This window comes from Phyllopteryx taeniolatus, chromosome 9 (assembly GCF_024500385.1).
Source record: "Phyllopteryx taeniolatus isolate TA_2022b chromosome 9, UOR_Ptae_1.2, whole genome shotgun sequence".
Taxonomy (NCBI): domain Eukaryota; kingdom Metazoa; phylum Chordata; class Actinopteri; order Syngnathiformes; family Syngnathidae; genus Phyllopteryx; species Phyllopteryx taeniolatus.
In genome coordinates, this window is record NC_084510.1 from 29,798,266 (window position 1) to 29,815,927 (window position 17,662).

The 17,662-nt window shown below is 43.0% G+C and overlaps 2 protein-coding genes and 1 long non-coding RNA gene across 3 annotated transcripts; 2 read left to right on the top strand and 1 right to left on the bottom strand.

Annotated features, from left to right (window-relative positions):
* The first annotated feature begins 436 nt into the window (after positions 1–436).
* LOC133483832 (myb-related transcription factor, partner of profilin-like) lies at positions 437–3,553 on the top strand. Its single transcript, XM_061785632.1, has 3 exons — positions 437–975; positions 1,782–1,820; positions 2,934–3,553. The coding sequence occupies exons 1-3, from the start codon at positions 555–557 to the stop codon at positions 3,362–3,364; spliced, it is 891 nt and encodes a 296-aa protein (XP_061641616.1). The 5' UTR covers positions 437–554; the 3' UTR covers positions 3,365–3,553.
* A 3,021-nt stretch (positions 3,554–6,574) lies between these two features.
* On the top strand, positions 6,575–7,138 carry LOC133483833 (transcription factor HES-5-like). Its single transcript, XM_061785633.1, has 2 exons — positions 6,575–6,716; positions 6,788–7,138. The coding sequence occupies exons 1-2, from the start codon at positions 6,666–6,668 to the stop codon at positions 7,124–7,126; spliced, it is 390 nt and encodes a 129-aa protein (XP_061641617.1). The 5' UTR covers positions 6,575–6,665; the 3' UTR covers positions 7,127–7,138.
* Positions 7,139–7,383: 245 nt separating this feature from the next.
* LOC133483834 (uncharacterized) lies at positions 7,384–10,560 on the bottom strand. The gene is made up of 3 exons (XR_009790212.1): positions 10,423–10,560; positions 9,127–9,557; positions 7,384–7,937 (listed from the first exon to the last, which is right to left on the bottom strand). It is a non-coding gene; the product is annotated as an uncharacterized LOC133483834 (long non-coding RNA).
* Positions 10,561–17,662: the final 7,102 nt, after the last annotated feature.

A 17,662-nucleotide genomic window follows, 5' to 3' on the forward strand; every position in this document is an offset into this window, starting at 1 on the left:
AGAACATTTTCGTTTGAACAGTTTCATCTTTATAATTGTGGACATTTTTAATCGAACATTCACTTATCTGGTTTCTCACATGAAGCGATATTGTGTAAATTGTGCATATTTTTGTGCATATTTCTCATTAGGTCTACATGCTATCATGTTTTCCACATGCTGTACACATATAATGCAACAAACACATTGTTATTATGTATTTATAGTTCATCATGTTTTGTTATCCGTTTACTATTTGTGTAAGGAACAAATATACGGTTAATTTCAAAATAATGATCCATGGTTTTAATGCACCGTTTTGGGGGGGGGGGGGGGGGACATCTAGAAGTGGCGCTCGGAAATGAATCAAGGCAGCGAAGCAACCGCTAGATGGCGTTAATGCAACACAACGGATGCCAAACGCCGTTTAGCACCATCGAAGAAGAAGCCATCAGCGGAAGGGGAAAGAAAGAAGAAGAAGAAGAAGAAGAAGCAGGAAAAAGAAGAAGAAGAAGCAGGGCGAAGAAGAAGAAGAAGACGATGAAGACAAAGCGACACCGCTCGTTCTCATTTCAATGCGGCGCGCAAGTCGCCCCCTGACACGAAGTCTCGACATGACGGAGCGCAGACAGCCCAATTTTTCCCAGGAAGAGACCGATTTGCTCATCCGGGAGGTGGAGGCGCGCAAAGAACGTTTGTACGGAACCGCAAGCAGAGCTCCGCGGCCGGATGATGTAAAGTTGGCTTGGAAGGAGATCACGAGCATTTTGAACGAATCGAACCACGGCTTGCTGAGAACGGCAGCCCAGTACAAGAAGCGCTTCAATGATGTGAGACGGAGGGCCAAAAATAAACTTTGTTGTATCCGCAAAGAGCAGCAGGGGACGCGCGGGGGGGCCGCGGCGACCACCTCCCTCAGCCCCCTCGAGGAGCTCGTGGCTTCCATCCCCACCGTGAGCCGAGAAGGATTTGGCGGCGTGGAGGTCGGCATATCTGGTAACTCGTCGGAACCCTCCTCGATGAGCACAATTTGATAGTACGGCATTGCATTGGCAGAAACTAATCGGCTAGTTTCCTTGGCTTTTTGTCGCACGTTGTAAGTTTGTGCCTGCTGATGCCAAGCAAAGATGTGCAGCGAGCTTCGGGACAGTCTAAAACGCGTAAAACTGCAATACGTAAGTTCTGTCGCCCCCGATAGGCTGGAATTCAGTATTACAACAACAGAAACCGTCGCTTCAATATGACGTAGGGGACTGCGCCTGCTTCAGCTTCTGAAAATATCAGAACGCTCAATATTTTGGCTTTTATAGGCTATAAGCGTTTAGTGTCCATAAAATCCTAAATATTGGTTGCAGGCGTTCAAATATTTTTGTGACATTAAGTGACGTTAAGCTTTTTCTCTATAGTGAGCGCCTATGGAGAGGAAAACCCTTCATGTCCACGAAATCCAAAATATTGGCGTAATCTTTCAGATTTTTTTCAGAGGTTGAAGTGGGCATAAATCGAGATGTTCCCCCAAAGTTTGGTGACAATCGATTACAGTTTTTGGACATCAAGCAATGTTAAGCTTTTATGTTAAGCGTTTTTAGCCAGTGGCAAAGCTTCTGTACAACAGTGGCACCCACGTTTTGCCTCCAATACGCAGTTACGGACAAATGGGTCCCAAATGCATCCAATCGGCCGGATATATTTGATCGACAACGCTGCATAACAACGACAGAGGCGTCGCGTCGCTACGATGTAGGCTATGCATTTCACGCCACTTGTATGTGATTCTACAATGCTTTTATTCTGTTTTGAAGGACAGCCGGTGGGGAAAAAAGATGGATTCTTCGAACCAGGTAATTGTTGTCAAGTCCCTATTAGTGCTGCATTGTAACGTGTGTATTTGACATCAGGCACATTGTTTGGGCAGCTAAACAATCCTTGGGAAGACGCGTTGCGTTCGTTCGAGCCAGTTATTGTTTTCGTTTACACGGTAATCATTGTGCGATTATTTTCTGCTACAGGAACACAAAATAGCCAAATCAAAATCAGATCATCATAAATCAGATCAATATTGGGCTTCTTACAAACGGGAGACATGGAGCCGCGTTCTGCCCACTGCTAGGTAAAATGCGTCATTCGCGGCGCGTCGCCAAGTGGGCCAGCGCAGGAATCTCGCCGGTCGACACGAAATATAGAAGATCAAATACTGAAAAATACAGAAAGATTTTAGAGGAGCTGATGGGCTTAATCAGCATTGTGTCCTCTCCTATTAGTTGCTAATAGCGCCAAACGTAGCGCAGGCAAATATTTGGGCGTGAACTGTAAAGATATTAGCAAACGTGGGATTCATCTTTCATTTCCTCTGCGTCAAATTTGAAAAAAAATATCAAGTTTAAATAGGAGCAATGCGAGACCTAATATCGTAATATTATATTGCAAAATAAAGTCTTATAAAGGTTTATTTCTTACCGTTATACAAAACTGCCCAAAACAAACATGGTCGGTCGGTGCATATACTAGTTTGTGTAGTATTAGTTTAAGCAGAATGTGTTTGTTCATTCTGTGATGTCGATGAAGGTCAGACCACATTTTAGGAAGAAATTCCAAAGGGTTCACATACTTTTTCCTGCCACTGTAGTTCCACTCGTGTCGCGTTACTCGCGCAATGGCGGCACGATCCGAAGCTTCCGATGAGCTTCGGGTTTCTTCGGTATGCGGCAAAAGCTCGTAGGATCGTTCTTATAGAATGCGTATGTAACGTAACGCAGCGCGACACTACCGTTATTAATCGACGCAAGTCGGCGTGACTGACCCGGTGACTCGCGGTCGGCCACGTGAGCATTTGGTGACGACGCGGCGAACGCGGCCATCTAAATAAACAATGAGCTTTATAGGCACATCACGAATAGCACACCGAGCAAGTTGGCAGATCTTTTTGCTGAACGTGTCGTCACGCATTGCGCCAGCTGCGTCCCGAGCGCCGGCGGCCGAGGAGGCGGAGGAGCACGAAGACGACGTGGGCGTCGACGGAAGCGGCGAGGAGCTGGCGGACGGCGGCGGGGACGCACCCGACCGGCGGCCGGCCGGCCGAAGACGGGCGCGAGAGCGGGGGGACCGGCCGTTCCTGGATCTCCAGCGAGGCGGGTTTGAGATGCTGGAGCGGGAGCTCAGCACGCTCAACAGCCACCTGCGGAGCCTCCAGAGCGGCGTCCTCCCGCTGCTCGCGTCCATCAACGGCAGCCTCCGGCGGATCGCCGACGCCGCGGAGCGGCTCGCGCCGCAGCCGGCGCCCGGCCAGCGGGCCGGCCCGGGCGGCCTCTGCGAAGAAGACTGGGCAGACGGGGGGGAGTGGGAAGAGGAGCGGGGGGAAATTGTGAGGCTAATTATTGATAAATAAAAACAATGACATTTGTCCTCACATGTTGACTCACCAGTCATGAGACTCCTATATTTTCTGAACTCGTTGCTCATTCACAACATCATTTCAAAAGGCTACACGGGCAAAGATGCAGCGCTAGTATCTCAAAATGCATGCCCATTCTAGTTCGAAAGCGATTGAAGCCTTATCAATAAATAAGCAATATTCTGTTTGCTTCATTTTTCTTAGCATTCAAACAATTTCACTCTACTGATTATATTTGAAATTTCTTTTGTGGTGTTTTTAAGTTTTGCATATTTGCTGCATGCTATTTTTTTTTTTACGTCAGTCGGCATGTTAAAATATAAACATATGAGATTGAAGTGTTCTCAATAAATAAGTTGTATACGGTTTTGTTTCGGCGGCACGGTGGCCGACTGGTTAGAGCGTCAGCCTCACAGTTCTGAGGTGCGGGGTTCAATCCCCGTCCCCACCTGTGTGGAGTTTGCATGTTCTCCCCGTGCCTGCGTGGGTTTTCTCCGGGCACTCCGGTTTCCTCCCACATCCCAAAAACATGCATTCATTGGAGACTCTAAATTGCCCGTAGGCATGACTGTGAGTGCGAATGGTTGTTAGTTTCTATGTGCCCTGCGATTGGCTGGCAACCAGTTCAGGGTGTACCCCGCCTCCTGCCCGATGACAGCTGGGATAGGCTCCAGCACGCCCGCGACCCTAGTGAGGAGAAGCGGCTCAGAAAATGGATGGATGGACGGTTTTGTTTCATTTTAAAGTTAAAACAATGCTCACGGGATGCATATTGCAGCATCATTTTTTAAATACTCGTGCAAGTATGTTAGAAAATGCATGCCCGTTCTCGCTGTAAAGCATACGCCTGATTAATTTTTCGCAAAATGACCCTTAAAAAAACTAATAAATAGTGTTGCAGCAGTGTACTGTATTTCCTAATTGGTGGGCGATAGATGCTATCAAACACTGGAGGGCAGTATTGAGCAGAAAAAGAAAAACAATTGGCAATGCGGTTGTCGAGCTGAGTAAAAAAAGAGAGACTGCATATTAGGATGTAAAAACATAATTAAGTAGCCATATAATCCTGATCACGATGTTGCATCACAACAGCAAAGTTTTTTTTTTTTTTTTTTTTTTTAATTCCCAGGAGTTGCTTTGGAACGAGCACAGCAACAATTCCACAGAGAAAGCGAAATTTGTTCATTTAATTCAGTATTTATTTTTATTTTTTTGTCTGTATTATTTTTTTTGACCCTTTGTGTATGTTCAGTAGTCCTTTCAAAGGCACAAGACTATAAAATAAGTGCAAGTAAAAGCATCTGCCTGGGGACGGCGTCAACAAAATCTCCTTATGAAGTGTGCCAAATCCCCTGAGGGATGGGAGGGGAGTGGGAGTGGGGTCGATTTGTTTTGGATGGGGGGGTCCTGATGTGAATCTGGCCGCCTGCACTGAGACTTGTGCGCTCGCGACGTTCCCACACTCCTCACACGGTGGGGCCGGCGCCCGCTCAGGGGGCCTGCGCCTCGTTAAATGCTAATTCGCCGTCATTCGGGGCAGAGGGCCCCCCGCCCACCGACAGCCACTTGTGCGCCCCCTCCTCCTCCTCTTCATCCTGATGCTTGCAAAGAGAAGAGAAAGGAATTGGGCCAAAGATTGTGACTGCATCTTGCGTGGTTACCGAAAGAGCCGCTGTTGGTTCAATACAACTGATTGCATTATGATTTATGATTTTTTTTTTTTTTGTAATGCACAAATGACACACATGGAACCCGACTAGAGGCGCAACAATTAACATCTTTTTTTTTTTTTATTGATAGCAACATCACAATCAATTTATTTTGGTCAATTTGAAATATTGCCCTGCTTTTGAATAATGCGGCGGCAATTGAATTTGTATTTTGAATCTGATTAATCGAGAACCAAACTAATGGATAGATTAATTGATCGTTGAGATAATCACTTAGTTGCGGCCATAAACAAATGTTTGCACGGCTGCACAATTGAGCTCATCAACCCTAACATTGCATTGTTACACTATCATATATGCGTTGAAAACAACTGATTAATCGTGTCTATAATTATTTGGGTTTTTTTTAACTTTATTTTGCTCAATTCATCCCATGCATGACAATAAACATGATGTAAGATCCTATGCGTGAATTAGACAGAAATGATGCAAAATATTTGCACATATCCTCATATCAACGTGTTGGTTTTTCGCCCCTGAGGTTCGAGCACACTGAATGTGAAATATTGCTAATTTGACTTTTTTTTTAATTTTGAAGTCATCACCGCCTATTGGCTTCAATATCATCATATCATATCAATAGTTTCTTTTTTTTCTTGTACTTTCTGCAAAAGGTCGTGTCTGTATTTCACGTATGGGCGAGACATTGAAAAAGTAGCCCAAATGTTTTGGCTTTTTTTTGTTTTCCCCAAAGCTCGAGAAAAGAAATGCAAAGCAAAAGAGTATGGAAGTCAGCGTCGGCTGTGAACGATGGGCTCGATGTCAACAGGTCAAAGGGACCGCGCCCCCCCTCCCCATTTGGCCTTTTTGCGCCCGCGGGGGGCTTGCGAGTCGCTCCCGTCGGCTTTCCCACGCTGCCGTCCATTCAGCGCGCACAAAAGAAGCGTGTCTGCTTGCACGACACGTCGATGACATTACGGCTCGGCTCCCGATGCTCCCCGGAATGTCTTTCTTGTTTTTTTTGGGGGGGGGGGGTCGCAGGGGGGCCAATTTGACTCAATTGGTTTTAAACAACAAGAAGAAGAAAACTCAAGACATCTTGGGAAGCATTTTTCCACATTCCCCAAATCCAACTTTCCCACAATTCCACATTTTCGTGAAGATAAATCGCATTGACATGAATGTGACATTTCCTACATTTACTGTACCTCATCCTTCCACATTTCTCAACCGATTCAAACCATTCCAAAATGAGTCCATATTAATGGATAGATTAAAAAAAAATAAAAAATGACTTCAATCAATTAAAGTGAACTTTATGAGCCACACATTCAACATTTGTTCCCCCAATGTGAATAAATTCCACAGCATTCCAGTTCCAGCAAGCATCCATTTTCTGTAGCGTTCATGCATGTTTTTGGAATGGGGGGAGGAAGCCGGAATACCCGGAGAAGAACAACGCGGCGCTCCAGCTGCTCCCCTGAGACGTCGCTATTGCCCCCACCCGTGCTGCTCTCTGATTGGCCGCCAGTGCGAGAAAGCGCGGAGACGCGGGGCTATAAATAGGAGGCGTGAACGAAGCCGGGAGAGATCACGTTGTGCGTGAACAGCGCACACGTCCAGCCATGGCGCCTGCGATCTCGCCGCAAGACTCTCGCGCCCCTCTCACACACAAGGTATGTCCGTCGCCGTCGTCGACTCCCCGCTCCACAAGCGTCCTCACCGTCCTCGTTTGTTCCCGTCGCAGATCCGAAAGCCTCTGGTGGAGAAGTTACGGCGAGAGCGAATCAACGGCAGCATCGAGCAGCTCAAGTCTCTCCTGGCTCCGGAGTTCCTCCGGCAGCGCCCGGACTCCAAGATGGAGAAGGCCGACGTGCTGGAGATGAGCGTTTGCGTCCTGAGGCGCCTCCAGTCCGTCCGTCGGGGTTACGCCAAGTGCGCCAGGGAGGCGCCGCGCCTCCTGTCCCAGGAGGAGCGCTTGGGGCTGCTCGGTTCCTCTCGCGAGGACAAGATGAGAGAGGAGGACTCGTCTCCTCTCGGCAAGGAGGACAGCTCGGCCAAGAGCGGCCCGTGGAGGCCCTGGTAGACCGTCGGGACTTTGGATCGAGTCAAACCGGCCTTTTGTGAAGGCTTCCGTGTTGCTGTGCAGACAATGTTTGCATTATTGCTCTTTTTGTTCAAAAAAAGACAAAAGAAAGATTCCCATGCTTTGTAGTCCAGTGTTACTCTGCATAGCAAATGGAATTATTCCTAATAGGAATGCTTGTACAGTGAACCATTCCCTTTCCCGTACTTTATATATTCCTGTTTTACTCTGTGTAGTAAGTGGAATGATTCCCAATGGGAGCGCTTGTATATTTGCTATTACACAATGGAATGGCGTATTTGTATTTGATTTGATTTTTTAATTCCTCTATGAAGAAGCAATTGTCATACATGTTGAACATGTTCGAGATTCACATGCGTGTTTTACGATCTGTGTCCGATGCGTTTTGGTGAACGACGACACGCACGCGCGCGCGCGCCTTCCCGTCACAATGAATGTATTGCTTGCAAACCAAGGCATTCGCATTAAAGCAATCATAAAAAAAAAAAAAAAACAACAACAACAACACATGCTACTCGGCTTTTTTTTTTTCTTCCAATGTATTTTTAGGTGCATTCGTGTGTCTTTGTGCATGGGGGGGTTACACTATAAAACCTGATGGAATATAACAAGCGAGAAATGAACATTCACAAGGGACGCGGGGAAAATGTGTCCTAAAATAAAAAGGGAATTCTATGAAAACAAGGTCAAGAAAAAAAACACGCGTCATGACAAGTGGCGCTGCAGTACCAGCTCCTCCGGCAGGGTGCGCACTTTCTCCACACCGCCGCTGCATTTCCGCAGATTGCATCTGAAGGAGAGAAGAAGAAATGTTCATTCTTGTCAAGTAGGAACCCAAATATTAGAGACAGCTGAATGGCTGCTCCCAATACATTGGCTCCGTTATGTCGTAACACAAAAGGGCAAACATGACGATCGGCCCGAATTCAGACGCAATTTAAGCTGTTCCTAATATTGAGGATTTCCCTCGTAGTTACTCAATAAGGGGCCCAAAACATCCCAGACAGCCTTCATTCCGATGCAATTGCAGATGTTCCTCATATTCTGACCCTCTCGTGGCGTTGAATAAGGGAACCAAACGCTGAGGAACATCTCTACCATAGAAATAAAATGCCATTGCGATCTTCAGCGTCCCTAATAAAGTGACATGACGTGTCACACTTTGCAATCCTGACGTGCCGCTCGGGGCAGGTCTCGTTTAGGCCCCCGTGCCCCCCCCCCCCCCCATCCCCTCGGCCAATGGGAGGCCGGCGTGCTGCGGCGTGGGAGGGGCATGACATCACTCATTTGTCAGGTGACACTTATTCTTTTCAGTCCTTCCGTCTTTCCTTTTCTTCTTTCATTAACCTTAAGCCATCCTTCTTTCATTTCTCCCTCCTTGTTTCTAACTTCCATCCATCCTTTCTTTCCTTCCTTCCATCCACCCAGCCGTGTTTGTTTCCACCTTTCTTTTTATCTTCAATCTATGTCTCCTTCTTATACTGTTTCCCCCTTTTCCTCCTATCATTCATTCATTCTTTTCCTTCTTCCATCCATCCTTCTTTCCTTCTTTCCACCTTCTATCCATCCTCTGTAACTTTCTCCCTCTCTTCTTCCTTCCTGCTTTCTGTCTTCCTTTCTTTCATCATCCCTCCTCTCCTTTCATCCACGCAGCTGTCCCTCTTTCCTTTCTTCCTCCTTTCTTTCTCACTTCCATCATCTTCTATCATTGACCCTTCTCTCTCTTTCTTTTTCACTTTCTTTCTTTCTTTCTTTCTTTATCCAGCCATCAATCTCCCCTGCACCTTCCTTCCTTTTTTCCACATCTTTATTCCCTCCTTCGTTTTCTGTCCAACACTGAAAATATTTTTTTGAAACGTACTTAATTCAAAGTTATGTAGATTGGTTGCACATGATTCAAATGTTATTTGATTATTTTCGAGGTAAAGTTCAATTGCGTCAGTTTACCACATTTGAATAATGCGCAGCGGGAAAATTACTTTTTTTCCCCAGCGTATCTGCCGTCCATTTTTCCTTTCATCCGTCATTATAATCTTCCTTCTCTCATATCTTCCAGCAATCTTCCCATCTTGTTCCCACGCTGTTGCCATGGTAACATAGGTACTCGACCCTGTGTGCGCGCGTGCCTGCGTGTGCGCGTCTCCAGGCCGTCGCGTGTTTCCCACGAGCGGACGATCGGGCGCCGCGCAGATGGCGGCTTCGGTCAAGCGGCCTGGGAATCCGGCAGAGGCTATTGTGGGAGGAGACACGTTTCTATTGTGCCGGCCGCCTTTCACGTATGTGGGAAAACGTGTGTCACCGAGGCTCCCGGCTCCCTGCCCGCGAGGGATGGGGCCGCGACGGGCATCAGGGGACGGACGGCACTCGGGCGTGTTCAGTTGAGAGCGAAGTGGAGGGGAATGACGAACTTCTGCGCAGATGGAGGAGAGATGACAAACCAAAATAAGAGCTGCTTACAACTCAGTTGACTTGTTACAGCTCGACACTGTTGAGTCACCAACTGGCCACAACATTAGGTACACCTGTAAAGTGGCGTAGAACTGCACTGCATCACGCTCAGAGCCCTTTCCAATATTTTGGGTGATTTCTATTTTTTTTTTGTAGGGAATGATAATCAATCATAAAATAATTACTATTATTGTACATATATATTTCTCCACTTCCGGCACTACATGACACTCGCATAAATGTTTGCCAGAGTTTTTACACTGGAAAATAATAATATCAAATTAAAGCGAAACAAAATAAAGAAACAAATAATCCAAGGGAAAATTATATGACTGATAATAACAGTAATAATAATAATAACAATAATAATAACAACAATAGCAATAATAATAATGTATGAACGTACTGGTAAAGTGAGTGCTTAAGAGATTATAATGCAAAACTAAAATAATAATAATAATAGCAATTATGTAATTATTTTGTACTGTTATTATTTGTAATAAAATGAAAAGTGAACAAATTTTAAAAACAGGAAAGTCGCAGTGAAAAATTAAATTAAATTAAAAAATTAAATTTGTCCTTAAGGTCTGTCAACAAAGAATAATTAAATAAATTTCGGTATATAGTAAAACTGTAAAAAATAAAAATAAAAAAAAAAAGTGCATATTTATAAAATCTTCAAGAACTATGCCACGTTACATTAACGTCGCTGGACGTTGTACGTTTGCGCAAAGTTAAATCGTAGCTAACTTAGTTAGTTCCGGGTTATCTTAGCACAACGTTACACCGAGTATATTGAGTGAATAAATTAAAGTACGGAGTCTTACCGGCTGCCACTTGTATTTTATAAACAAGCTCAATGCAAAGTATTAAAAATGATATTATGTAATGTGGAGACGGCAGTTTTCCTCTCTGTAGCCACCATCTGTGTTAGTTTGGCGGTGTTGTGTGCGTCTATTTGTAGATTCCGGAGCGGTACGCTACCTTTATATTTGTTCCGGTATTGACGCTTGTTATTGCTCTACATTTTACTTTAATAAAATAATATTTTTCATTTAAAATCCAGTTTGACTTGACTTATACGTTGATGTTTATTTATATATATATATGAAATATATATATATATATTTATATGTTTAGCATATTTTTCTCTTTCTCTAAAAAGAATTTCAAAAGTTACAGTATTTTTTATAATTGCGCTACAAAAAGTTTTTTGTTTTGTTTTGTTTTGTTTGGTTTTTTTACAAATATAGGAAATAATATGAAAAGGTTATGGAATATAGCTGTATTGTGGAATCAAATGACAACACAAAGTGTTTACGCTGACATAGTTGTTTATTTACAACGTGTCAAGTCATGATGATGCGCCAGCTGGAATCACATTTGTCTTTACAAAAGAAATAAAATAGGAACACAACTGGTTCAAACTTACAAACCATAAACCACCTGGAAGCAAGTCAGAATGTGAAACTGAATTTGAGCAAACAGACTTTTGTGATCTTACAAAGAGCTTATAAAGCTTTAACGCAAATGGCGTGACACGTCTCATCGAATCACGTCATCTGAATGAACAATTGAGATCATTATGATCCATAACATTGTGATGAAATACAATGTGCCCACGTTCACAGACTAAATAATGTACGAAAAGGTCTTAGAAGATAAATTCAACAAAAACAATTGCAAATGCAATCAGAATGATCACGCAACATGCATGACAAAGTGTTATTTTAAAGAAATTATTGCTAGTGTTTCCAAAGGAAGTCATCCAGCAAAAGAAATTAGATCAATATTATCAATATCATGATGAAGTAACACCACCATCATGATCATCATATAAAAATATATGAAAAGGTTTTTAAAAATCTTAGTAATTCCGTAGGAAAAGACACCCAGAAAAAATATTTATGTCAAGTGACGATCAAAATCAATATGATAATAATATATTAATAAGATCACATTTTTCTATTAAAAATAGCCTAACAAAATCAATAGCATGAATTGGGAATGCAATCAAAAGTGATTCATGCAACATGCGTGAAAGAAAAACATTATTATAAAATTTTTTTTATTTGTTTTTCCCCATAGGAAAAGTTTTTCTCAAAAAAAAGAAAAAAAAACTGATCAATATGATCAGGAAACCATATGAAACCATATAAAACCATATAAAACCATATGAAAACTTAAAAAAATGTTTAAAAAAAATAAAAAAATAGTAATGATTGCCAAAGCAATGAGACTGCTCATACAACATGCATGACAATGTAATATTACTGCTTTTGTTTCCATAGGAAGTCAACCAGCAAAGAAATGTGACCAATATGATCATAACATCACAAATGAGCATAATTTGCTCACATTTCCATATTAAAAGAAGTATGAAAATGTAGCCAATTGCAAATGCAACCAAAAGATATAGGAAATCAAAGCGGGCGTGACGTCACACCCACTCATGTCAGTCTGTGTCTCCCAGGGCCTCCAGGGGGCGCTGTCGGCAGAGTTCTCTTCCTCTCTGCCGCCTGCAGAGCTGAGAGGGGACAAGTCCTCCTCTCTCGTCTTCTCCGCCCAGGAGGACGGAAGCCGCCCCGAGCGCGAAGACGCAAACGCTCATCTCCGGCACGTCGGCCTTCTCCATCTCGGAGGGGGAACTCCGGAGCCGGGAGAGACTTGAGCCGCTCGATGCCGCCTCCGCCGGAGGCTTTCGGTTCTGCGACGGGAACAAACGAGGATGAGGACGCTTGTGGAGCGGGGAGTCGACGACAATGACGAACATACCTTGTGTGGGAGAGTCTTGCGCGGAGGTCGCAGGCGCCACGGCTGGACGTGTGTTCTCTCCCGGCTTCGTTCACGCCTCTTATTTGTAGGCCCGCGTCTCCGTATCGACCGCACTTTCTCACAATGGCGGCCAATCAGAGAGCAGGGGGGGGGGGGGGGGGGGAATAGTGACGTCTCAGGGGACACAGAAGGAGTGAAAGTGAAGTGTCACCCATGTGTTGAGCGTCTCCTTCGCCTGTTGAAGCACGACGGCGGGAACCGCGTGTGCGCCCGCGGGGGTCAAAGTTGACCCGGCCCGCCCAACGCCGGCGGTTGCCCGAGGGCGTGAACGCGGCTTGCTAGCGTGCCGCGTGATGCCACGCGCTCGTATTGTCGCCGCTGTGGGAAAGCCGAGCAGAGTCTCTCTCAGAGCGGCTGAGTGGCAATGGAAGATGACCTTTGACCTGGGGCTATGTCACCTCACAGTCGCGATCCGACTTTAACACTTTTTTTTTCACAAACGTGAATGTGCCATGTTAGCACATATGCTAATGGTCATATGTGAACGTAAACATGCCAAAGTGCATAACAATGATATTACAGGAAAAACAGAACATATGAAAATAAAAACACATTGATAAGTTACTTCTTGAAGTAAATGTTTTCACTAAAATAAAAATTACATGAATTTTTTTTTCTTATGCAACAATGTCGAAACAACAATTTCAAATGCGCTATTTTATCGCATATGTTTTTATTTTTACAGCCTGATGCAAGTGCAAGATAATCAGCATTTATCCGCACATGTGAACGACTAATTTCCATCAGCAGCTCCTTCGACTGATGTTGCCGTCGCACAAACAAAATAAAGAACAATAATAATGAAATGAAAAAAAACAAAAAAAAAGGTTTTAAACTGTTCATAAACTGTTCATGGATGGTGCTTGATGTTGACGTTGTCGGTTGTCAACGTTTAATGTCGCGGCGATTCGAGATATATGACGAGCGGGCGAACGCGCAACGCGACGAGCGTGAGGAGCGCCACCGGCAGGCCGCTAATCTCCAAACGCCAAAGAGATTTGGCACGCTCCAGGAAACAGCTGCCATCGTCGGCCAATGGCGCGCTTGCCCTCCAGATGTCATCCTCTGTGTGTGTGTGTGTGTAACACAATCAGCCCCCAAATGCTTTATTCGCACGTGGGAAAGTGGTGACCCTTAGAGCGCTCACCAATGACTTTGACCTGGCACACGCCATTAGGATTCTCGGTGTGGGGGGGGGGGGGGTCGTGGGGTGGTGGCGTGCCGTAGATCTTTATCCACGGCACTGGGTATGTGGACACCGCCATTGGTGACTCGGAACGTTGAAAATACATTGACCCAGATCTTCTCCAAAAAGTCGTCAGCATTGGTGTCGTGTTGCATTTGCCCCACAATTGATTGTTTTCACAACTCCGACGCTCTTGAACACTTGAATGCGCCGCTCACCATTCAATCGTTTTGCAGACATTTGGACATAGCGCTGCCGATGCAAGACACTGAACCCCAAATGACCTGCAGGTCAGTATTGTGAGTAGGAAACTGTTCTCAATGGCCTTAACCTGCTTAAACAGGTTTCAAGGCCCTAGATTCAGATCGATAGAAACGACTGCATCCCATTACAGATACACACGCAGATCTCCTTATAAACATCTAGTTGCGCAACCTCGGGGCGCGGTGAGAGCGTCGGGACTGACTTTCCCAACGTACCCCCGACAACCGAGGCGAAGCTACGATTGTTTGCGATTGATTGGCAGCGACGTTAACTTGTGTTGATGTGTCAACTTTCTTGATTCAACTCGCTGTGAGGGTTTCAGGCGCTTGGGAGGAGTGCAAAGTGTGTGATGATGATGATGATGATGATGATGATGATGATGACGACGACGGCCGGGAGCTGCGAGGAGAAGCTTCCGGGCCGCTTTCCCACACACGCGCCTTCGATGCTGCCGTCCAGCGAGCACAAAGACGTGAACGGAGCCTTTAGGGGGGCTGATTGTGTTTTCCGCACACGCACGCAGAGGATGACATCTGGAGGGAAAGCGCGCCATTGGCCGCCGCCGGCAGCTGTTCTTCCCGAAGTGTGCCCAATCCCTTTAAGGTTTGGAGGATAGCGGCCTGCCGGTGGCGCTCTCCGTGCTCGTCACGCTGCACTTTCACACGCTCGTCATGTCAAACCTTTAAGTGGCATACCATTCGTTCATTTATTTTTTACATTTAAAATGTTTAGCTTTTGTCTTTCTTATTATTCTTTTGTAATTATTTCATGTCTTTCGTGTTTTTATTTATTTATTAATTTTGATTAAGGTATTTATTCGTGTTTTTATTCAAACATTTGATTCATTTTTTGGTAATCATATTGATTTTATTTATATTTTGATTTTTTTTTTTTTTTTTATGGCATCAGTCAATGGAACTGCTGATTAAGTTTTGACATTCACACGTCAGGTTCTAAAAAAAAAAATACATAAGTGGTAAAACAGTGGGATTCACATTATAATCTTTACATTGTTTCATGAGAAAGTGAAAAACAACAAATGTGAGATTTTTACTTGATTGATTGATTCTGTTGAAATTCAATGTATTGTTTTACGTAATTTTTTTATAATGGATTTTTGTTGTTAACTTTTAGTTATTCAAACATCACATTCAAAAATCCTTTGTCAATAAGTGCATTGATTGTCATAATGTTTATTCAATATAACAATACATCAGTCTAAAGAACTTTTGCGTGTATACGTTTGTGAATGATGAATGCACAACATCCGTTTTTTGTGCTAAAGTTGCCGATTTGCCTTAAAAAGTGTGAAAGTTGGATGATGACCGTGTGATCACATTGCCGCAGGTCAAAGGTCAGCTTCACTTGTCCCTCGGCAGCACTGTGAGAGTCTTTCCCACACCAGCAAACAATACAAGTGTGTGCGTGCGGAGTCAACTTTGACCCGAGGGGGGGGTGGGGGGGGGGGGGGTCATGTAAGCGGTTGCCACCGGCGACGAACTTCATGAGAAGCGAATTTGCAGGAGACCTTCGGCTAACAGTTAGCGCCGTAGCATGATGCTGGAATCTTGGGGATCATTCATCAATGCACACAAACTATAGCTCGCTTTTACACGCCAAAATGCGCACTTATGATCAAGTATTTAAAAACAAAATATGCATGAATCTAAAATGTGAATACCATTTCCTATCTTATTTTTTTCCGAAATACCATTAAGCAACTTTTGCTTGTATACATACGCATTTATATGAAGGCTGACAAATGTACACAATCACTTTTGAACAGAAGTGGAATCGACTTCTTATTAGAAGTCCAAGCCAAAATGCATTTTGTGGTGCGCGAAGCTGGTTTATTTTCATGGAAATAATAATCAAACGATATGATTAACCTCGACAATTATCGATTGTGAAAAGTTTTGTTTCTGTTTGTGCAGAAGTGAAATTCATGTGCTACTTTAATACTAATACCTTCCTACGGAAATGATCATTTAATGATAAAAACATACAATTGTTGTCCAGTAACAAATGTGTTGTTGCATTTGGTGTTTTTTGGTCTTTGTAGGCATTTCAATTTCTCATTTTACTCTGAAATAAAAGTGCTGGACAAATAAACTATTCAAGTTATAAAAGAAATCAATCTACAAACAAAAATGCCTTCTAAACCTCTGACCCATTAAAGAGCAGATAAAGCAGCTGAACACATTTGTGACACTATCTATCTATCTATCTATCTATCTATCTATCTATCTATCTATCTATCTATCTATCTATCTATCTATCTATCTATCTATCTATCTATCTATCTATCTATCTATCTATCTATCTATCTATCTATCTATCTATCTATCTATCTATCTATCTGGTTAAATAAAGGTTTTGTCTGATTGGTTGTTTCTGTAGTACCTAATATGGCCACCAGAGGCCGCTGTCGGCTCAATGTATCACTTTTTGGTGACGGTGCTCTTCCTCACCAACCAGCGGTATAAAAATCAGCACAAAAATGTTTTGGGGTTTTTTTGGGTCATAATTATGTACAGTATGTGCGTTTTAAGAGCTCAGGGGTTTAATTGTTTACTGATAAATAATTCAATACCACGTATGCAGCACTAGATCAGGGGTGGGCAAACTGAAAAATGTATTATACTCATAATCCCTCAAGAAGAAATTCAATTCACACTCTACCGCTACAAATTTATTTTAATAATGCAATGAGTAGTCGTTCTCATTTTTATTTTATTATTCATAATTATTGTATTTATAAAAATAAAAAAATCGAGATAATTAAAAAAACTGAATGTATACTGTGTGTACAATAACTCTACTGCTACAAATTGATTTTAATAATACAATGAGTAGTCGTTCTCATTTTAATTTTATTATTCATAATTATTGTATTTATAAAAATTAAAAATAGATATAATAAAAAAAACTGAATGTATACTGTGTGTACAATAACTCTACTGCTACAAATTGATTTTAATAATACAATGAGTAGTCGTTCTCATTTTTATTTTATTATTTATAATTATTGTATTTATAAAAATAAAAAACAGATATAGTTAAAAAAAAAACTGAATGTATACTGTGTGTACAATGGTTCAAAACCATTCACATTAAATCAATTAATGATTTATTGAATGAGATAAACCAATACTTTTAATTTGACAAACTTAAAAAGGGAATTCCAAGGAAAAACTGCAAAATGAATGAAACAAACATTATCATCGGTGGTCCTCCCACTGTACTTGATGGAAGCCAATCTTTGGGTCAGAAAAAAAAAGAAAAGAAATAAGTCAAATTTTCTCCGATGAAAGTCATCGCCAGTCATTGTTGCGACTAATTCTGGCAAGAGCCTCATTCTGAAACCGCCTGGGGTCCAAGTGACTCCAGCCATGTGTTGTCCTTAGCACATGGGTGAACACAGAACAGAACCAGGGGGTCAGAGCTAATTAAAATCTCTCCCTTTTTTTTATTTTTTTTATTTATTTATTACTCTTATTACAGCACGCATTTACATCGTATTCCAAAAGGTTTGCCGTAGGCCCGGATGAACTGGCAGATGGATGGATGGCGAGGAAAAAAAAAAGGAGTGTGCCGTTGCCTGGCAGCGAGAGTCTCCGCTCCAGTGTGCTTTAAATTTCGCATCACATGAGGGCACGACTGCTATTTTCAGCCCCTCTGTCCTTGTGTTGGTTGTAAGAGAGCAGAAAAATACAAAAGAAGAAGAAGAAAAAAAAAAGACATCTATTATTCAGAGTGTTTTGCGTCACAGCCCGAGATGA

Coding starts and splice junctions, on each gene's coding strand:
- LOC133483833 (XM_061785633.1), top strand. CDS start 6,666: ATGGCGCCTGCGATCTCGCCGCAAGACTCTCGCGCCCCTCTCACACAC. Junction 6,717..6,787: donor GCGCCCCTCTCACACACAAG/GTATGTCCGTCG, acceptor TTCCCGTCGCAG/ATCCGAAAGCCTCTGGTGGA.
- LOC133483832 (XM_061785632.1), top strand. CDS start 555: ATGCGGCGCGCAAGTCGCCCCCTGACACGAAGTCTCGACATGACGGAG. Junction 976..1,781: donor CGTGGAGGTCGGCATATCTG/GTAACTCGTCGG, acceptor TCTGTTTTGAAG/GACAGCCGGTGGGGAAAAAA. Junction 1,821..2,933: donor AGATGGATTCTTCGAACCAG/GTAATTGTTGTC, acceptor GCATTGCGCCAG/CTGCGTCCCGAGCGCCGGCG.